The sequence below is a fragment of the Anolis sagrei genome, chromosome 8 (genome assembly GCF_037176765.1).
Source record: "Anolis sagrei isolate rAnoSag1 chromosome 8, rAnoSag1.mat, whole genome shotgun sequence".
In the NCBI taxonomy this organism is placed as follows: Eukaryota; Metazoa; Chordata; class Lepidosauria; order Squamata; family Dactyloidae; genus Anolis; species Anolis sagrei.
Window position 1 is genome coordinate 36,723,494 of NC_090028.1, and position 22,764 is coordinate 36,746,257.

Genomic DNA, 22,764 nt, shown 5'->3' on the forward strand with positions numbered 1-22,764 from the left:
TGCTATCTTTTTATGGTTTTGCAAAAACATTTGTCCAAGGAAACAAAATGGATAATGACTTGCCTGACAGTTTTGATTGCCCCCCATCTTGGAAATAGCTCCAAGGCCCCTGTATTCCACTCTGTCATTAGGAAGGGTGAAGCAATGGCCTCAGGCAGCAGATTTGGAATCGTGTGAAAAGACCATAAATTATTGCTGCTGTTATTATTGTGGTGGTATTTTGAACTTATCCTGGCATTTTCTGCCTCAGGTGCCAAAATAACTTGGCTGACACTGGGGTACTTGGGGAGTTTGGGGGCCTTCTTTCGTGTTCTGCCTCAGGAAGGAAAATGTCTTGAGCGAAAAGTATCCAGAGCTTGGGAAAGTTGGTATTATTGTTATCACAATTATTTTGAATTACATCTTCCAGGATGGTGATTAGGAGGTTTTTGGAATAGTAGTGAGAAAAAAAATAAAGTAAAGACCTCACTACCTCTGAGGATGCTTGCCATAGATGCAGGCGAAACGTCAGGAGAAATGCCTCTAGAGCATGGCTCTATAGCCTGAAAAAACCCACAAGAACCTAGTGATTCCAGCCATGAAAGCCTTTGACAATACAAAATAAAGTAAAATTGCAAGTTCAGGCAGAAGATTTAGAAATGCACCTGATCCTATCGTTATTCGCCACATAGTAAATTGCAAAACTCCCCTGTTTCATCTAAACTGTTTTGGAGGCAAATATTCTATGGGAACTAAAGAGCTGGTAATGTGAACATTTATCATGGGTGCTGGGAAAATGCCATGCTTAGGACTCAGTTGCTAATTGAGCCAATGGGATTTTGGCCTGCATCAAGAGGAACCTAGTGTCTAGATCTAGGAAAGTTATGGTCCCCATGCTCTGTTCCGCTTTGGTTAGAGCACACCTGGAATATTGTGTCCAATTCTGGGCACCACAATTCAAGAGAGATATTGACAAGCTGGAATGTGTCTAGAGGAAAGCGACTAAAATGATCAAGGGTCTGGAGAACAAGCCCTATGAGGAGCAGCTTAAAGAGCTGTGCAGTTGAGCCTGAAGAAGAGAAGGCTGAGAGAAGACATGATAGTAATGTATAAATATGTGAGAGGAAGTCACAGGGAAGAGGGAACAAGCTTGTTTTCTGCTTCCTTGGAGACTAGGACGCAATGGGACAATGGCTTCAAACTACAAGAAAGGAGATTCCATCTGAACATGAGGAAGAACTTCCTGACTGTGAGAGCCGTTCAGCAGTGGAACTCTCTGCCCCGGAGTGTGGTGGAGGCTCCTTCTTTGCAAGCTTTTAAACAGAGGCTGGATGGCCATCTGTCAGGGGTGATTTGAATGCAATATTCCTGCTTCTTGGCAGAATGGGGTTGGACTGGATGGCCCATGAGGTCTCTTCCAACTCTTTGAGTCTATGATTCTATGAGCCTGGTACCTTGCATCTTAAAAAAGCCATAAAGCTTTTTATGAAATGTGACACTAATATATATATATATATATATATATATATATATATATATATTAGTGGGCCACTGGGTGAATTGATGCCAAATTTGGACACAATACACCTATCAGGCCAACAAGTGACCATCACTCATAAAAATACTGAAAACACAGCGGAAGAGACTTAAAAAGCCAAAAACAAAAAAAAGCAAAAAGATGCTACAGCGCATGTGATAAAAGATTCCCTTCGCAAACAAAACACACAATAGCATATCCACACCTTCTTCCGGACTACAGCTCCCAGCATCCCCTAGACCAGGTTCTTTAGGAGAGGAGGATGATCCAAATGCACTGCTTCCAAGATGCAAGCTTTCTTCTCCTTGGATTTCGTTGAGAGCATCCCAATCCCAGCATACTTCCAATTTCCTATTCCTGGACTGCAACTCCCAGCAAGCCTCCAGATAGATAGATTAGATGGGAATAGATAGGTAAGTAGATAGATTGTTCAGGAGGACCGCTGGGAGTTGCAATCCAAGAATAGGTAGAGAAGGAAGAAAGGGGAGAAAGGAGAAGGGAAAGAAAAGGGGGAAGGAAGGGAAGAGGAAGAGAAGGAAAGAAGGAAGGAAAGAAGGAAGGAAAGAGAGAAACAAAGACAAAAGGAAGGAAGGAAGGAAGGAGCAAAAGAAAGAAAGAAAGAAAGAAAGAAAGAAAGAAAGAAAGAAAGAGAAAGAAGAAGGTTGGCCACAACAACGCGTGGTGGGTACAGCTAGTGTGTGTATGTGTGTAATATATATAAACTATCCCTTGACTAATGTGGAAATTTTGTTCTTTTATAGATAGGGGAAAGGGGCCTCAACCTCTCGGGCGGCCAGAAGCAGCGAATCAGCTTAGCTCGGGCTGTGTATGCCAACAGAGATATCTATTTATTGGACGATCCGTTGTCGGCGGTGGATGCGCATGTTGGGAAGCATATTTTTGAAGAATGCATTAAAGTAGCCCTGCAAGGAAAAACTATACTTCTTGTGACCCATCAGCTTCAGGTAACAGAAAGAGGTACAGGATGGGATAATGGCATAATGTACCAGCCTAGGGCATGTCTTCACACAATGAAATGACTGCATATTATCATGATTATAAGTCTAGAAGTTGATTGTGTGTTCCTTGCATGGAGGAATGGGTTGAACTGGATAGCCTTTGGGGTCTCTTCCAACTCTAGGATTCGATGAGTATAGGTATTGATGAAGGCATGATGAAAATACATGATACATATATCGGAAAATATATATTTGATGTAACCATATTAGAAATAGGAATTAGAAAATATAAAGGATGTATGTATGCATGAACTTCATTTCACTTGGTTTCTTAAAAGTTGCAAAATTAGATGCCTCAGGAGAGGCCAGGGTCTAGGAAAGTAATGTCAAGAGGCCTCATTATTGTTATTATTGTTGATGTTTTCATTGTTGTTGTAATCCAGTGATCAATTTTAAAAGATGGAATGCAAGGTCTGCATCCAATTGTAAATCCCAAATATTATACACACATTGGAACAAAAATAATTCGATGAGTCAATGTCTACATAAATCCCACTGATTGATGTGCCTAGTCTAGTCAGAAAGAAGAATTACATTTAAGGGCCCTTCCACACAGTTGTATAAAATCCACTGTGCAGGTACAACTGCACCATGAGCTCCAATTTTGCTTGCTTTGCATTTAATGTTTCTTATAGTCCTAAGTTTCAGGGACTCTGCAGATAGGTGGCTTCTTTTGGCTGCAATCATAGGGCAAGCCACCTGTCAATTATAGTTAGGTTCCCTGGTCCCGCCCCCTTTAGGTTTTGGAGGGAATAGGAGCCAGTTTGGGTTCAGTCCACACAGAGAAGCCTTTCATGCAGGACATAATACCAAGAGCTCCTGTAGAAAGCTTCATCTTCTACGGCTTGGCTGGGGAGATATACAGCCCACAGCTTGGCCGAGGATCATACAGCCTTACAGCTCCTTTGCTGGGGGACTTCAGTCAGCCATCACTGAAACCTGAACTCCTTTTTCCCTGGAAGTCTACAAAGCTCTGCTTGGTAAGAGTCACTCGTGGAAGCCAGAAGCAGTTGGTACCAGGTGTAGGGGCTCCACGCCATCAGAGGCAAAGATTAGAAGTTAAGGATTTCCCCATTAGTTACAGTTATGAAGATAGTGCCTGTTCCCTGTGGACAAGATTGAGAGAGAGAGACAATAGACTGTTAAGAAAGCCTTAAAGTACCTGTTTGTTTTCAATAATAAAGAACTTTGTTGAACCTTTAAGCAATCTAAAGACTCTGTTTAAGGAAATCCAAAAGCCTTTAATCTGAGGCAGCCCCGGCGTCCCGTTGGGCACACAGAATTTATGTCCTGTCTACAGTTTTATGCACAGGCCCAGCGTGTGACAGCACATCTACATTGAACTGGATTATATGGTAATGTGAACTGAGATAACTCAGTTCAAAGCAGATATTGTGGATTATCTGCCTTGCTATTCTAGGTTATATGGCTGTGTGGAAGGACCCGAAGTGTTTGTTTTAAACTGGACTTTTACTTAAAATATCAGTGTGAAATACTAAGTTGTGCCTCAATCACACTACAAAATTGTAGCACTTATTACTTAAAATATTGTATACAATTTACCAGCAGGTTATGTGTATAAGGTGTGTATGGAACATCAGACTTGGGTCCCATCTCCAAGACATGATGTTGTTGTTATTGTTCATTCGTTCAGTTGTCTCCGACTCTTCGTGACCTCATGGACCAGCCCACGCCAGAGCTCCCTGTCGGCCGTCACCACCCCCAGCTCCTTCAAGGTCAGTCCAGTCACTTCAAGGATGCCATCCATCCATCTTGCCCTTGGTCGTCCTCTCTTCCTTTTACCTTCTACTTTTCCCAGCATCATTGTCTTCTCTAGGCTTTGCTGTCTCCTCATGATGTGGCCAAAGGACTTCAACTTTGTCTCTAGTATCCTTCCCTCCAACGAGCAGTCGGGCTTTCTTTCCTGGAGGATGGACTGCTTGGATCTTCTCGCAGTCCAAGGCAGTCCAAGACATGATGTATATATATGCAAAGCCGGATGCTCCAACTTCTTGGGAGAGGAGATCCAAATCCAAAACGCTTCTGATCTGAAGCATAAGTGACGCACGACTCGTAATCTCCAAACCATTTGGAGAAATAAAATGGCAAAGTCCACCAGGAGATGGCACAACAGCCACAGAGGAAAGATACAGAATACCTAAGGTGTTCAGCTAGCTACTAAAAATAAATTTTTAAAAAAGGATAAGTAGAAAGCAGAAGGTATTTCTGTTAAAGGAATGCAGAGAATTTGTGTTGCTCAGCACAAGCAGAGCTGTTCCATAAACAAAAATGCACCCAATCAAAAGCCTCAAGGATATATCCGTATACTTTTTCCTAGAGTTTCTGAATTCTCTGATTCATCCAGTCCTATGAAAGGATCGTATTCTCATTCTCCCCAGGTGTCCCCTGCCTCTCCAAAAACTCTCTACCTTTTTCTAATTCAATGTCTCATGGAGCATACCATTTATTTATGTAGCTATTATTTACATATCCTGCTGGAAATAGGTGCACAGAGTAGCTGAGAAATACCAGGAATGCAAATACCAATAAAACGATGCTATTACCATAAAATGTAATGGGATGCTTGTCCTTTTGCCGGCAGGCAAAGGCCTTTTTTAATTTCCAAAAGGTTTTGATCAGATGACTCGATGCTGAGGAAAGGGCTTTTAAAGGGGGATGAGGGGAGTAAGATCAAGGATGTAGTCAACTATTTTGTATTGGTATGCTTTTCAGTTTGTTTTTCATTTGATTGTGTTGAATCGGTTTCACAGGATTCTAGTACAACGAATTCTTACATTCTTATTTCTCAGGGTGCATCTACACTGTAAAATGAATGCAGTTTGCCACTGCTTTAACTGCCATGGCTGAATGGTATGGAAACATGAGAGGTGCAGTTTTACAAGGTCTTCAGCCTTCAGCCTTCATTGCCAAGGAATGTTGGTGCCTCACCAAAATACAAATCCCAGAATTCCATAGGATTCAACTCTGTCCACTTGCTTACTTATTTACTTACTTACTTATTATTTATTTATTTAGAAATTTTATATACTGGTCTTCTCACCTCCAAGGAGGGACTCAGGCTGGTTCACAACATGTGTTCATATACAATAATATACAAAACAACACAATGCATCATCATTACACATTAAAATATAAGTACAATAAAAACATCATCATCACATTACACAACCCAAGTCGTCAATATAGTCACCATTCGTCACCACCTTTCCATGTGGACAAGGGTTACTGTCTCAATCTTCAAATGCCACATTCCAAAGCCAAGCTTTTATTAGTTTCCTAAAGGTCAGGAGGGAAGGAGCAGATCTAATCTCTGGTAGGAGGGAATTCCAAAGCAGAGGGGACACCACCGAGAAGGCCCTGTCCCTCATTCCCACCAAACGCGATTGCGAAGGTGGTGGGACCGAGAGCAGGGCCCCTCCGGAAGATCTTAGTAACCTTGATGGTTTGTAGGGGAGAATCCATTCGGACAGGTTAACTGGGCTGGAGTTGTTTAGGGCTTTATACTTAGGCGATCCCTCGTAGTCCGAGGATGATGGTCCTCCAAGTTTGGTGTCCTGGGAGTGGGTTCGTAGGTGGCTGTGGAGCCCAATTCTTGATCTGCATCTCCTCCCGCAGTGAGGGCATTGGTTTCCAGGTGGGAGGCGGTCTTGGTCGGGGTTGGCTTGACGCGCCTTCCTCTTGGCACGTTTCTCTCTTTCACCCTTCATTCGTGCCTCTTCAAATTCTGCAGCACTGCTGGTCACAGCTGACCTCCAGCTGGAGCGCTCAAGGGCCAGGGCTTCCCAGTTCTCAGTGTCTATGCCAGAGTTTTTAAGGTTGGCTTTCAGCCCATCTTCAAATCTCTTTTCCTGTCCTCCAACATTCCATTTTCCATTCTTGAGTTCAGAGTAGAGCAACTGCTTTGGGAGATGGTGGTCAGGCATCCAGACAACATGGCCGGTCCAGCGAAGTTGATGGTGGAGGAGCATTGCTTCAATGCTGGTAGTCGTTGTTTCTTCCAGCAAGCTGACGTTTGTCTGCCTGTCTTCCCAAGAGATTTGCAGGATTTTTCAGAGGCAGAGCTGATGGAATCGTTCCAGGAGTTGCATGTGATGCCTGTAGACAGTCCACGTTTCGCAGGCATATAGCAGGGTTGGGAGGACAATAGCTTTATAAACAAGCACCTTGGTTTCTCTACGGATTTCCACTAAAGTGGTGTCAAACTATGTTCATTCTACAGTATCGATGCTCCCACTAGTTGTTTCATTTCACATGTGCATGTTGTAGGTTTTGAATAAAAAGTCTGCTGAAATATGCTGGAATTATTATTATTATTTTATTATTTACTGTATTTGTATACCGCCCTTCTCAGCCCTCAGGGCAGTTTACAATGGCAACGATTTGATACCCAAAACACCACAAAACATTTAAAAATATTAAAACAAAATATGAAACCATAACAAGAATATAAAACTCATTTGCGTCCCTTAATAAAAAAACATTGTCCCATCTCGTCATCCAGTCGTTCCAATTCCTATGTCTTTTACCTTGCATTTTCAAATGCTTGCTCCAGGCATGTAGCTGGGGGTGGGGGGCTTGAGGGGCTTCAGCCCCCCCCCCCTCCAAATTCTCATGGTGGTCCGCGAGTAGGCCTTACTGGTACATTATTCAAACCGTTATGTTTATTCATATCATGATCTGATCACCATACTCAATATATCCCATATGCATGGGGGTATTGGGGTAATGATAGGTTTGCTAGGGTAGACCCTCTTTCACTCAGACTCAGCCCCCCCCCCCAAACAAAATCCTGGCTACGGGCCTGGCTTGCTCAAACAACCAAGTTTTGACTCTTTTCCAAAATGTTAAGAGGGAGGGATCCGATCGAATGTCCCCAGGAAGGGTGTTCCATAGCTGAGGGGTCACCACTGAGAAGGCCCTGTCTCTCGTCCCCACCAAACGTGTTTGTGACGTAGGCGGGATCGAAAGCAGGGCCTCCCCGGACAATCTTAAAGTCCTAGCAGGTTCGAAAATATACCTTTTCGAATGTAGTAACTGACTCAATTTTACATGTTATTTCTGCCTCTGGTTCTGAATTATCTGTAAAAGGAAGCAATGCCCAGGAATGCATCTACAGTAGAGTCTTGCTTATCCCAGCTTCGTTCATCCAACATTCTGTATTAACTAATGCAGTTTGCTGTGGATTCATTGTGATGTTTTGGTGCTAAATTTGTAAATACAGTAATTACTACATAATGTTACCATGCATTGAACTGCTTTTTCTGTCGATTTGTTGTAAAACATGATGTTTTGGTACTTAATCTGTAAAATCATGGCATAATTTGATGTTTAATAGGCTTTTCCTTGATCCCTCCTTATTATCCAACATTTTCGCTTATCCAACATTCTGCTAACCCATTTATGTTGGATAGGCGAGACTCTACTGTATGTGTATGTATGTATATAGGTGTGTGTGTGTGTGTATGCATGTCTTTGCATAGGATATACCCCTGTTCAGAAGATTTCTCCTCACTTGCTGTCCCTGTGATAATTGGATTTTGAAATAACAGGGCTATATACCTATAATAAGAGTAGTAAATAATGTATAGCATTTCAGCTCCCGGAGAAGCACAACAATTCTGCATTTTTTTTAAAAATAGAAGTCTTTTAAAAATATATTCAGGATGCTCAGAAATATTCACAGATTCTGTTTCAATTTCCTCTTTCCTAAATAAATAAATGAATATGGCAACACACCAGTATTTGGAATTTTGTGACGAAATCATACTGCTAGAAGATGGGGAAATATGCGAGAGCGGCTCTCACGCAGAACTGATGGAAGCGAAAGGGCGCTATGCTCATCTCATCCAAAATCTGCATGCAGAAGAAGCAACGGTAGGTTTGGGTATCCAACTGGCTTACTTCAGACTGTACGAATGTATGGACAGCTCTGTTGGATCAGACCAATAGCCTATAATACAACTGTCCCTTCACATACATGGTTCTGTCTTTTGCAGATTTGATCTTTCATGGATTTGATTTTTAAAGTTCTACCTGAGACTCTTTAGGTCACCTAGAGATTTCTAGAGAGAATACCTCTTTAGGAATCTCTACGTCTTCCAATTGCAGCTTTCAGTGCAAGTTGACCATGGAGTCATGCTGGAAGACTCAGAAATTCCTAAAAATTCCCAATTTATTTTGGTCACTTTCATGGGACTCCTGAGCCCATAACCCCAGTGAATGTGACAGGCTGACTGCACAAGCAAAAGTGATATATAAACTCCTTTGATATATAAACCTTTTCTACTTATTTTTGATATAGTTTTTATTACATTTTTCAATTTACATAAAATGTGGGAGAAAAAAAGGCACTTTTTGGGGTTTGGATAGGGAAGTGTGGGGATAGATGGGGGTAGGAGAGTTTGGAAGATTTATTTATTTATTTACAGTATTTATATTCCACCCTTCTCACCCCGCAGGGGACTCAGGGCGGATTACAGTGTACACATATATGGCAAACATTCAGTGCCAATTTTGACATACAACGTATACAGACATACACAGAGGCTATTTAACTTTTTCTGGCCGCCAGGGGAGCTGTCGCTTTCATCGTCCATTTGCGACACTGATGAAGTACTTCTGCATTCCCCGCATGCTTTTGCTGGAGTGTTTTGCTGGAGTCTTTTTTATGGCCTCATAAATTACTTAATTTAGCCTCCCCACACAAGGTGGTACCCAATTTTCCTACTTAACAGATGCAACTGTCTTTTGGGTTGCAATGGTCGACAACAGGCTACACAATTGGTTGGAAGCCCACTCCAACCTGGGCTGGCTTCGAACTCATGACCTTTTGGTCAGAGTGATCTTAATGCAGCTGACACTCAGCCAGCTTCACCACAATCCCGGTTCCCTTCTTCTTCATTGTGAATTTGAATTTGAATTTCGAGTTTTTCAGTGTTTCTTGTAATGACTATTTAATTAGTTCCAAAGAATAGATATTTCTCCCTTATTCCTTTTGCTTGTTTATATTAAAATGCTCATCTTCTCTTCTTTTATATAATTAATCAATAAAGTGCAGTTTGTTTCTTTCCTAGAGTTGCTTTGTTGGTATGATAATTATTGTGCAAGTCTATCCATGCTCATGATTTCCACCATTTTAATCAACTATTCCTTAGTTGGAATTTCTTCTACTCTCCAATATCACACATATACGATTCTGACTGCCATTGTCAGATAGTTAAAGAGGATGTCTTTATTTATTTATTTTGCTAGTTTTGCATCTATGATACCCAACAGAAAATATTCTGGTTTGAATTTAATTTGTTCCTTTAAGAGCGTCTGGGTAGCATCATAAATTGCTTTCCAGTATTTTTTTTTGTTGCTTTTATACACTTCCACCACATATGGAAGAAGGTGCCTTGTACCATTTTGCTAATTTGTTGGTGGTGGTGTGTACCACTGGTACATCATTATATACCATTTTCCCGCTTTTTCTACTTGTTGTGATGCCTTTTCACCCAATTTTTTTACACAGTCATAGTATAATAACCAAACATTTACTAATAATAAATCAGCAAAAAAAGAGTGATCTTCCATTTTGTGAAGTACAGCTGAAGCATTTTCTGTAAATTGTAAGCTTTGTTGCTAACAGATTCATGTAAATGTCTAAACAGCCACTAGGTGGCATTCAGAAACCTTTTACTGTTGCCATTTTTTTTCATATTTATTAGAGCTTTGTAAAAATACATTAAAAAGAGGGTGAACATATCAAATGTATAGTAAAGTAGGAAGTATAGGCTGAGAGTAGATAATTGGTGGTGTGGATAGCTATAGGCAATAGGTAAGGGAGGATAATGGAGGGGGATGTTGGGACAAAGGATGGAGTTGGGGTTGGCGGGAGGGGGGTATTGGTAAATATAGGATAGGGTAGGAAATTTTTAAAGTCTTCCAGTCCATTCCATAGAGAGTTATAATTTCTGTATTATATTATATTCTTTGATTTTTGCTTCCTAATTGTTTCTGTAATCTTCTTACTTTGTTTATTCATGCCTTGCTACTTATTTTAATTTCATTTTTTCCCTGTATATACATTCTCAGTGGTTTCCAATGTCATAGTAAAAAACTAAACATTAACTGATAATAAATCAGCATTTGCAAATAGGGTGATCTTCCATTTTGTGAAGTACAGCTGAAGCATTTTCTGTAAACTGTAAGCTTTGTTGCTAACAGATTCATGTAAATGTCTAAACAGCCACTAGGTGGCATTCAGAAACCTTTTACTGTTGCCAAATTTTTCATTGACTTGAACATTGAGCTTAGGGGACCTCATTGTTTGTCAGGACCCATAATTTAAAGGGCACTAGTCCATAACAATCCAAATTAGTAAGCATTAATATCAGTTACCTTTATGGAATGAATTACCATCCAAATTTTAAAGCAGGGCTGAGCAATTACTTGGAGCCAGAGATTGTAATGTCCTCCATAGAGAGTCTACTGATCATACCCTGTTGCTCCTGAAGCTGCCAGATTGAAAACTGGAGGTGGTTTTGTGCCTTTGATGGATGTATTTACTTGTTTCAGGGTCCAAGCGATTTCCTTGACTCACGTGCAGTGACAAGAACAGCAGAAGAAGTGCAGGATAATGTTCCAGATGTCTCTTTCAAAGGAGTGGAAAACCCTGGTAAAATAACTGAAATATCTTACTTTCCTTTTTATTTTAAACTAGTCATCCCCTGCCAGTCATTGCTGTGGCCTAGTCTTTGTATATGTATTTTGTGTGTGTATATATGTGTATATATTCGTGTATATGTGTATATGTGTGTGTTTGCATATATATATTGTCGAAGGCTTTCATGGCTGGAATCACTAGGTTCTTGTGGGTTTTTTCGGGCTATATGGCCATGTTCTAGAGGCATATATATATATATATATATATATATAGTTTTGCACATGCATTGTAATGTATTTTCTATTTTTTTGGCTTTTTAAGTCTCTTTTCTATGTTTTTCATGTTTTTATGAGTGATGGTCACTTGTTGGCCTGATAGGTGTGTTGTGTCCAAATTTGGTGTCAATTCACCCAGTGGTTTTTGAGTAATGTTAATCCCACAAATGAACATTACATTCTTATTTATATAGACTAGCCGTCCCTTGCCATGTGTTACTGTGGCCCAGTCTGTGTATATTTGCTTTGTGTGTGTTTATGTGTGTTCACGTTTTGCACATGCATTGTAATGTGAGGGTTTTTTTGGCTTTTTATGTCTCTTCTGCTAAGTTTTCCAGTGTTTTTATGACCAATTGTCACTCGTTGGCCTGATTGGTGTCTTGTGTCCAAATTTGGTGTCAATTCGCCCAGTTGTTTTTGAGTTATGTTAATCCCACAAACGAACATTACATTTTTATTTATATAGATAGCTATGATCCTTTGCCTGACAGTTCTCTCTCATGTCCCCAGCTTTTGATATGTCTGATGAGACCAGCGAGGAACCAAAGAAAGAACTTGAAATGGAAAGAGATACAGGTATGTTATGGGGAGATTAAACCCATCAACTCACCTTTTTTCATGTCAGGAGTGACTTGCAAAACTTCAAGTTGCTTCTGGTGTGAGATAATTGGCTGTCTGCAGAGACGTTGCCCAGGGGACACCCAGATGTTTTACCATCCAGTGGGAGGCTTCTCTCATGTCCACACATGAGAAGCTGGAGCTGACAGATGGGAGCTCACCCCGCTCCCCAGATTTGAACCACTGCTCTTTCAGTCAGCAGTCCTGCCGGTACATGGGTTTGACCCATTATACTACCAGGGCTCCATCATCTCACCTCACTCAAAGGCATTTATTCTGAATGCAAAGTAGCAATGATTATCCTTGATCTGGACGATAGTCTCATACCCTAAATCAGTGGTTCCCAACCTTTGATCTTCTAGGTATTTTGGAGTTTTACTCCCAGAATTCCCAGCAAGTTTGCCGATGTCCAAAATACCTTGAGGACTAAAGGTAGAGAACCACTGCCCTAAAGTATGTAAACATATAGATGGTGAAGTGATGCTTGTAGACCATGTTCAACCTCCTAGGACAGTGTTTCTCAACCTTCCTAGTGCGGCAACGCCTTAATACAGTTCCTCATGTTGTGGTGACCCCCAACCATAACATTATTTTCGTTGCTACTTCCTAACTGAAATTTTGCTACTGCTATGAATCATAATGTAAATACTGGGTTGTTGTAGGTTTTTTGGGCTATATGGCCATGGTCTAGAGGCATTCTCTCCTGACGTTTCACCTGCATCTATGGCAAGCATCCTCAGAGGTAGTGAGGATGCTTGCCATAGATGCAGGTGAAACGTCCTCTGAAGATGCTTGCCATAGATGCAGGCGAAACGTCAGGAGAGAATGCCTCTAGACCATGGCCATATAGTCCCCAAAAAACCTACAAAAACCCAGTGATTCCGGCCATGAAAGCCTTCGACAATACATAATGCAAATATCTGATATGCAGGATGTGTTTTCATTCATTGACTGGATCAAATTGGGCACAAATACCCGATATGCCCAAATACTAGTAGGATCGGGAGGGGGATTGCTTTTGTCACTTGGGAATTGTAATTACTGGTATTTATAGTTCACCTACAATGAAAGAGCATTCTGAACGCCCCCAATGATAGAATTGGGCCAAAATTGGCACACAAAACTCCCATGACCAACAGAAAATACTGGAAGGGTTTGCTGGGCATTGACCTTGAGTTCTGGAGTTGTAGTTCACCTGTGGACTCAAACAGTGATGGATCCGGACCAAACTTGGCATGAATCCTCAATATGTCCAAATGTGATCACTAGTAGATTTTGCAGGAAATAAACCTTAACATTTGGGAGTTGTAGTTGCTGGGATTTATAGTTCACCTACAATCAAAGAGCATTCTGAACCCCACCAATGATAGAATTTGGCCAAATTTCTCACACAGAACCCCCATAACCAACAGAAGATATTGTGTTTTGTGATGCTCTTTTGCGACCTCTCTGACACCCCCTCACAGCCACCCCAGGGGTCCCGACCGGCAGGTTGAGAAACGCTTTCCTAGCGCTATTTTCATTACTGGCTGCCAATTTATTTCCAAACTGAATTCCTGGTGCCAATGGCAACAGTCAAAGCCCTAAATGGCTTTAGACGGAGCCGCTGGTGTCGCAGTGGGTTAAACCCTTGTGCTGGCAGGACTGAAGACTGACAGGTCACAGGTTCGAATTGGAGGAGAATGTGGATGAGCTCCCTTTGTCAGCTCGGGCTCCCCATGCGGGGACATGAGAGAAGCCTCCCACAAGGATGGTAAAACATCAAAACATCCGGGCATCCCCTGGACAATGTCCTTGCAGATGGCCAATTCTCTCACACCAGAAGCCACTTGCAGTTTCTCAATTCACTCCTGACACCAAAAATGGCTTAAAATTAGACTTAAAATTAGAAATGGCTCTATCATATTTAAATTATTTAATAATTTTAACCCAGAATTGCTTAAATTACAGTTTTATGCTAAATAGAGGGGATCAAAATACTATGTTCCCCCCATTTAGATAAACTTTCACAGCTGCCTCCACCCCCAGGTTCGCTCTGTCCTTGTGTTTAATGCTGATCCATTCTCTGGGTTTCTTTTTGATCGCTTTAATGGACTGGAAATATGACTTATCTTTGGTACCAATCACATTTATCTTCCTAAAACGGTCTAAAGAAAAGGGCACGTCCAAGATGTAGCGGAACCGAAAGTTATGGGGTTTTAACACAGTAAAAATCTAATGTGAGGAAAAAGAAGGAAATCATGTCTTCTCAATAAACAGTCTCTCCATAGTTTCAGGTAGAATCTGGAAATATAATAGGAAGGAAGCATGGTCAGTTCAAACAAGGAGGGGAAATCGGTCTCTTTAGCTGCTTCTCCGTTTGTCTCATGGAGTTTTGCATTATGTTCCATTGGATGGGGGGAGGAAAAAAACAATATCAAGCTGACCGGTATTGATCACTTTTTGGTAAATCAACGCCCTTCGCCTTTGAATTCCAGTCACGGATTCTGATTTATCTAACATCCATTAGGAAAACAGGAGGAGAGCATTTACCATATGGCTTCATCCAGGGGAGGCTGGCCGGGTGAATACATTTCGCTGAGGCTCCCATGAAGCCTCATATGTTTATTTTAGTGGATCGACATGAGTGACGTCCGATTGTATTTAAAATGCATGAGATTTGTCAGCACCGGATAACATTCCAGTGTGAATAAATAATACGCAATGCTCTCTGTTGCAGCTCCCGCAAACCAACTTGTTCAAGAAGAAGGACGGCAAGAAGGCTCCGTGACGTGGAAGACCTACCACACTTACATCAAGGCCTCTGGAGGTACCTCCCAAGGGAAGCTTCCTTCTCAGGCACATTTGCCTTCCTGCCTTTGTCGCTTTCAGCCAATGCACATATTTTTACACATTTGGAGGGTTTCCTTTTGCAGATTTGAATATTCCCAGATTTGATTCATATGTTTTCTCTAAGAATCTCTAGGTTCTCCAGGGCAACTCAATGGCCAGCTTCCTCCAGATCTCACATTGGAAGTCCCTGAGATTCCTGGGGAGAATTCGTCTTTAGGAATCTCTAAGTCAATGGTTATCAACTAGGGCTGGGTAACCACGGAAAAATTTGTTTCTGAACTCGATTCGTTTTTAGGGGGTTTTTGCGTTTCGTTTTTTAAAAGAATTCCGAATTTTTTCTTTAAAAAAGTTCGAAATATATGAAATTTTGTAAATTACGAAACAATTACGAAATAATTATGAATCGATTCGTTAATGGCGGACGCGATTGTGCAATATGCAAAAAAAAACCCTCCAAATGGGACAGGGGGAACTTCTGAAGCTTCCCTCTCCCTCTGTGGTTGACTGTTGGTGTGATAATTTATTTTTTATCACTGATAAAACAAACAACAACCCTAAAACTTGCACCAGACATACGGAAACAATTTCGAAACAATTTCGAAACAATTCCAAAACAATTACGAAATAAATTGAAAAATTTGTTTCGATTTTTAATTGCTCCTGCATGGCTCAATATCGGATCGTAAGCTAATTTAAATACGAATTAATAACGAATTACGAAATTAACGAATGAAACCGCCCAGCCCTATTATCAACCTGTGGGTCTTGTTTAGGCCTTCAACTTCCCCATGACCCTCATCATGTCTCCTCTCAGGCTTTCTGTTGCAACCCAGATCAGGAAACAAGACCATAAGATATTAATCCACCACAATTGACTCTAGGAAAAAACAATCCTTTTTTATTGATGAAAAATGGTTACAAAATAGAGGAAAATACAAAGTCCAAAAAGCCACAGTAAAATTCAGCAGTCAGGAATGTCTATGAACTAGATCAAAATTCCAAAAACAACACTATAAAAACCTGGAACCTGTTAGCATCTCACTAACCGTACTTGGAAACTAGAAGCCTCTGGGAATGCAGTCCATGGGAACCGGGAAATCTGCCAAGGTAATGCCTCATTCTAAACGATGCTTGATCTAACGAGACAGCCTGGGGGGAGACACTTAAAACTAAAGAAACTGTTTCGGGACACGCCTCCAGGCTTTGAAGCCTCCTTTTCCTTTAATCTACTTGACCTTCGCAGACTCTGTAATTTACTCCTGTTTTTTCCAAATCTGTCCTTTCCTATCCTCATTAAAAAAGGCAGGTGCTAGCTCCTCTGGAGAGTTATCACCGCTTGATTCTGAAACATTCTCATCAGGATGTGTAGTTTCACTTTCCAAGCCACTGCCTTCAGAATCAACAGTTTCCAAACCATCAGGGAAAAATACATGTTCAGTAGCCTGTTCAGTTACATCAGGAAATACAATCAGAGAATCAGGTTCAGGTTCATACGGAGGCTGAGGGTCAGGTTCACACAGAGGCTGAACCCCAACACTTCTCTTCTGCAGGCTAAACATGCCCAGCTCCTTAAGCCGCTCCTCATCGGGCTTGTTTTCCAGACCCTTGATTATTTTAGCCTCCCTTCTCTGGACACATTTCAGCTTAGAGTCAACATCTCCCTTTAACTGTGGTGCCCAGAATTGGACAAAGTATTCCAGGCGTGGTCCGACCAAGACAGAATAGAGGGGTAACATGACTTCCCTGATCTACACCAATGGTTCTCAACCTGTGGGTCCCCAGATGTTTTGATCTTCAACTCACAGAAATCCTAACAGCTGCTAAACTGGCTATGATTTCTGGGAGTTGTAAGCCAAAACACTTGGGGACCCACAGGTTGAGAACCACTCCTCTAGGTCCCCTTCTTGTTGTTTATTCGTTCAGTCACTTCTGACTCTTCATGACCTCATGGACCATCCTAGGCCAGAGCTCCCTGTCGGCCATGGTCACTAGGCTTGGTTCATAAAAAAAATTGGTTCAAATCTCATTTCGGATGTAGGGGGCACTGGTGGTTCAACACGGAATTGAATTCTGAATTTTTCCTTAAAAAATTTCGGAACTTTCCAAACTTTCCAAATTGCTTCATTAGAGATTATTTCACACCTTTAGGAAGAATATTTTGACTATATGGGATTTGTAGTGTCTTTTCTGGCAACACAAGACAAACAAAGGAAACAAACAGCAGAGAAAGACCTTTGGATGTTGATTTTACACCTTTAGGAAGGATGGATTGTGTTCAAAGAGTGGCTTGAATTGATGGGAGATCTAGTTCTATTGAGGCAATGTACAACACGGAGACCAGGCCAGAGAGACCTGCTACAATGCTGGGGCTTTTTCAAACCTTGGAGTGCTTTGTTTCCTCTGTACTGTTTCTTCCTTCCACCCACGTCACACCACGCACCCTCACACCCCAATATTATCCACTAGGGCTGGGCGGTTTCGTTCGTTAATTTCGTAATTCGTTATTGATTCGTATTTAAATTAGCTTACAATCAGATATTGAGCCATGCAGGAGCAACTAAAAATCGAAACGATTTTTTCAATTTATTTCGTAATTGTTTCGTAATTAGTTCGAAATCGTTTCGAAATTGTTTCAAAATCGTTTTGAAATTGTTTCATTATTATTTCCGTATGTCTGGTGCAAGTTTTATAGTTGTTGTTTGTTTTATCAGTGATAAAAAAATAAATTATCACACCAACAGTCAACAACAGAGGGAGAGGGAAGCTTCAGAAGTTCCCCCTGTCCCATTTGGAGGGTTTTTTTAGTGTATTGCGCAATCGCGTCCGCCATTAACGAATCAATTCGAAATTTATGAAATTTCATAAATAACGAAATTTTTTTAAAGAAATTTTTTTTTGGAATTCTTTTAAAAAACGAAATGCAATGGACCCCCTAAAAACGAAACGAGTTTAGAAACAAATTTTTGCATTGTTACCCAGGCCTGTTATCCACCCATGCATCGCCCACACGTCCCAAATCCCAACAGCAACAACACACAAGCGGCAAGGCAGGCAGCCCAGCCATGCAACAGCCCTTCTCCGCTTGCACTGCTCTTCCAACCGCTCTTCTTCCAACCTCCCTTCACAAACTCCCTTCCCTTTCTCTTTCCCTTTCCCTTCTCCCTTCCCTTCCTGGCTCTGAATGAGCCTCTGAGCCATGTGCTGCCCTTTATATAGCGCAATGGCTGCCGTGCCGAAGGAAAGCAGCTTGCATGCTCCAAACGCTGACTCACTTCTGACTCACTTCCTGAGTCGTATCAAAAATGGCGAGGGAAGCCTCAAAAGGGTAAAGGGATTTCCTGTTTTTAAAATAACTTCGTAATCACTTTAAAAGGGTAACTTTTCCACTTTATTCTGGATTACGAATATTCCGACGATACCTAACCATGCCTACTAGCCACCCCCAGCTCCTTCAAAGTCAAGCCAGTCACTTCAAGGATACCATCCATCCATCTTGACCTTGGTCGGTCTTTCTTCCCTTTTCCTTCTATTTTCCCCAGCATCATTCTCTTCTCCAAGCTTTCCTGTCTTATCTCCTCTTATGTCTTAGGTCCTCTTATTTGATTCTATAGCCAGCTTCCCACAGAGTCTTGCTGGAGGATCTAGTACTGCTGGATGCAGATACGAAATATTGGTCCAATACAAATTGGACAATACGAAGATGAAGCAATTCATGGCTCATAAGACTATTAAGATCTGTTAGGCCTGATGACTGCATTTTGTCAAAAGCAGAACTGTTCCAAGAATCATAGAATCCTAGAGTTGGAAGAGACCTCATGGGCCATCCAGTCCAACCCCATTCCGCCAAGAAGCAGGAATATTGCATTCAAATCACCCCTGACAGATGGCCATCCAGCCTCTGTTTAAAAGCTTCCAAAGAAGGAGCCTCCACCACACTCCGGGGCAGAGAGTTCCACTGCTGAACGTCTCTCACAGTCAGGAAGTTCTTTCTCAAGTTCAGATGGAATCTCCTTTTTTGTTGTTTGAAGCCATTGTTCCATTGCATCCTAGTCTCCAGGGAAGCAGAAAACAAGCTTGTTCCCTCTTCCCTGTGACTTCCTCTCACATATTTCTACATGGCTATCATATCTCCTCTCAGCCTTCTCTTCTTCAGGCTAAACATGCCCAGCTCTTTAAGCCGCTCCTCGTAGGGCTTGTTCTCCAGAAGATGAATTCAAAATCCTGATTCTGATCTATAAAGCCAAATACATCTTGGGTCAAGACTGCCTGACCCAAACCTTCTGTGAGTCCAGCAGCATTTTGAGATCTCCAAGGGATGGCTTTCTTTTGGTCCTACAACTATCCCAGGCACATTTGATGAAGACAAGAAGGTCTTCACTAAACAGGTGAGACCAAAAGAAAGCCCTCCCCTGAGGATCCCAGGACTCCCAACGATTTCATGTTGGGGAATATAATATGAGTTTCAGGTAGTTTGAATATTCGTAGGTATGCTTATCATAACTAAGTTGACCCAATCTTCTCATAGGTTTCATCCTGTGGTTCTTCCTCATCCTCCTCTTTGGCCTCATGATTGGCTGTTCAGCTTTCAGCAACTGGTGGCTGAGTTACTGGCTGGAGCAGGGATCTGGGGTAAGTACAGCTCTCAGAACTATAACATTATGTAACAAAATTTGAATTTTTATTTATTTATTTACTGTATTTGTATACCACCTTTCTTAGCCAATTGGCAACTCAAGGCGGTTTCCAACAAATCAGTATACACAAAATATAATATAGATAAAAACATTAAACAGTATAAGACATCAAAAGCAATAAAAACAACATAATCAGTAGGTTCTTGTGGAGTTTTTTCGGGCTATATGGCCATGTTCTAGAGGCATTTCTCCTGACGTTTCGCCTGCATCTATGGCAAGCATCCTCAGAGGTCATAGATGCAGGCGAAACGTCAGGAGAAATGCCTCTAGAACATGGCCATATAGCCCGAAAAAACCCACAAGAACCTAGTGATTCCAGCCATGAAAGTCTTCTATTTCCTATATTAGCTTGCTCAAATAGCCACGTTTTAACTTGCCTCCGAAACGTCAAGAGGGAGGGAGCAGATCTGATCTCCCTAGGGAGGTCGTTCCATAGCCGAGGGGCCACCACTGAGAAGATCCTGTCTCTCGTCCCTGCCAAACGTGCTTGTGACGAAGGCAGGACTGAGAGCAGGGCCTCCCCATATGATCTTAAAGTCCTCAGTGGTTTGTAGGGGGAGATACGTTCAAACAGGTAAGTTGGGCCAGAACTGTTTAGGGCAGTGGTTCTCAACCTGTGGATCCCCAGGTGTTTTGGCCTACAACTCCCAGAAATCCCAGCCAGTTTAGCAGCTGTTAGGATTTCTGGGAGTTGACGACTTGTCGAGTCTCAACCTATTCAACCTAGTTTGTGGCGGCCACAGACACTAAGTTTTTGGAGTGTAACAACTACTGTCAAAGTAAGTACTGCATGATTAAATAGGAATAACACATTCAAAGTTGGAACAGAGGTTGTGTGGTCTGTTGGAAACTGGGAAATTTGGGTTTATATATCTGTGGAATAATGTCCAGAGTGGGACAAAGAACTCTTGTCTGTTGGAGTTTGGTGTGAATGTTTCAATTGGCCACCTTGATTAACATTTGATGGCTTGGCGGTTTTTAGGTGTGGCTTGTTACTGCCTGGGGGAATCTTTTATTGAGAGGTGATTAGCTGTCCCTGATTGTTTCCTCTCTGGAGTTCCCCTGTGTCTGAGTGTTGCTTTACTGTTATAATTTTAGACTTTCTTAGGGTTCTATAATTTCTATAATTCTGTTATTGCATTCATTATTTTACTCTGTTATTATTGGAGGAATACGTAAGCACATTTACATTGAAGAAGGTCAGAATAATGGTTTCATTGGGCAGTCTTATCTTAAATTACAGTTTTATGTAAATATTCAAAAACTTACTTACTTAGGCGTTCCCTCGTAGTCCGAGGATGATGGTCCTCCAAGTATAGTATCCTGGAGGTGGATCCGTAGGTGACTGTGGAGCCCTATTCTTGATCCGCATCTTCTCCCACAGTGAGGGCATCGGTTTCCAGGTGGAAGATGGTCCTGGTCAGGGTTGGCTTGATGTGCCTTCCTCTTGACACGTTTTTGTCTTTCGTCCTCCATTCATGCCTCTTCAAATTCTGCAGCACTGCTGGTCACAGCTGACCTCCAGCTGGAAAGCTCAAGGGCCAGGGCTTCCCAGTTCTCAGTGTCTCTGCCAGAGTTCTTAAGATTGGCTTTAAGCCCATCTTTAAATCTCTTTTCCTGTCCTCCAACATTCCATTTTCCGAAGGCTTTCATGGCCAGAATCACTAGGTTATTGTAGGTTTTTTTCGGGCTATATGGCCAAGGTCTAGAGGCATTGTCTCCTGATGTTTCTCCTGCATCTATGGCAAGCATCCTCAGAGGTAGTGAGGTCTGTTGGAACTAGGAAAAAGGGTTTATATATCTGTGGAATGACCAAGGTGGGACAAAGGACTCTTGTCTGCTGGAGCTAGGTGTGAATGTTTCAACTGACCACCTTGATTAGCATATAATGGCCTGACAGTGCCTGGAGCAAACTTTTGTTGAGAGGTAATTAGATGTCCTTGTTTGTTTCCTCTCTGTTGTTGTGCTGTTGTAATTTTAGAGTTTTTTAATACTGGTAGCCAGATTTTGTTCATTTTCATGGTTTCCTGCCATAGATGCAGGTGAAACGTCAGGAGAGAATGCCTCTAGACCATGGTCATATAGCCCAAAAACCCCCACAACAACCCACATTCCATTTTCCGTTCTTGAGTTCAGAATAGAGCAACTGCTTTGGGAGACGGTGGTCAGGCATCCGGACAACATGGCCAGTCCAGCGGAGTTGATGGCGGAGGACCATCGCTTCAGTGCTGGTGGTCTTTGCTTCTTCCAGCACGCTGACATTTGTCCGCTTTTGATGATTCAAAAACATTTAACCTACCGATGCTCTGAAGCACCATCTTTCTGATATTTTTTGAAATATCAAGGTATGGTTCAAGAGACCACCAATTGCTTTCCAAGTATTTTAAATATGATGATATGACTGTGGATCGATGGATCCCAGTTTTGCTTTATGATTCTATTATTCTAAGTAAACTTAACATCTCAGCATGCTTTTCTATTCCTAGTCAATGGGTAGTAGTTCAAATCATTGACAATAAGAAAAAGGTTACAAATCCTCCTTCTGATCCACCTTGATAGCCATTTGTTTGAACTCCAACAACTCCAAATTCAGCTCGAGCTCTTCTCTTCTCTTCTTTTAGTGAAACCATTTATGATCCCACTGAGCAAAGTGAAGTCTATTGCGTTAGAAAGCAAAAAAAAAGAACCAGCCAATGATCTTTTGTCTCCAATTGTTATTATTTGGAGGGGGAACTCAATATAATCGGAGCTCAAGTGAGAGGATTGTTGTTGTTGTTGCTATTTGCTATTTATACGGAGAGGGATTTTGTTGCACCTTTGAGACTTACAGTGAAAAAGAAGTTGATAGCATAAGCTTGGGTTGGCTTAAGTCTGCTTCAAGGTATCTGATGAAGTAGACTTAAGCCTAGGAAGGCTTAGGATGCCATCTTCTTTCTCTCAGGTAGGCTCAAGAGCGCTACAAGATGCCTTTGCATACAGATCCAAACTAACATCGCCATCTTTGAAATTTGCCATCATGTCTAGCAGTGTTTCTCAACCTTCCTAATGCCACGACCCCTTAATAGAGTTCCTCATGTTGTGGTGACCCCCAACCATAACATTATTTTTGTTGCTACTTCACAACTGTAATTTTGCTACTGTT

General features: G+C 41.7%; 1 protein-coding gene across 3 annotated transcripts in view; it reads left to right on the plus strand.

Annotated features, from left to right (window-relative positions):
• The window catches only part of LOC132782953 (ATP-binding cassette sub-family C member 12-like), a 116,259-nt gene that overhangs the window by 53,252 nt on the left and 40,243 nt on the right, over window positions 1-22,764 (plus strand). For all 3 annotated transcript variants that reach the window (XR_009632122.2, XM_060787954.2, XM_060787955.2), the window contains exons 15-20: window positions 2,278-2,481; window positions 8,296-8,430; window positions 11,116-11,215; window positions 11,989-12,054; window positions 14,816-14,905; window positions 19,454-19,557. Coding sequence is in view for 2 of the 3 variants with exons in the window: in XM_060787954.2 (XP_060643937.2) it covers window positions 2,278-2,481; window positions 8,296-8,430; window positions 11,116-11,215; window positions 11,989-12,054; window positions 14,816-14,905; window positions 19,454-19,557 (699 nt within the window). In the remaining variant the exon portion in view is untranslated. The remainder of the gene's footprint in view (window positions 1-2,277; window positions 2,482-8,295; window positions 8,431-11,115; window positions 11,216-11,988; window positions 12,055-14,815; window positions 14,906-19,453; window positions 19,558-22,764) is intronic.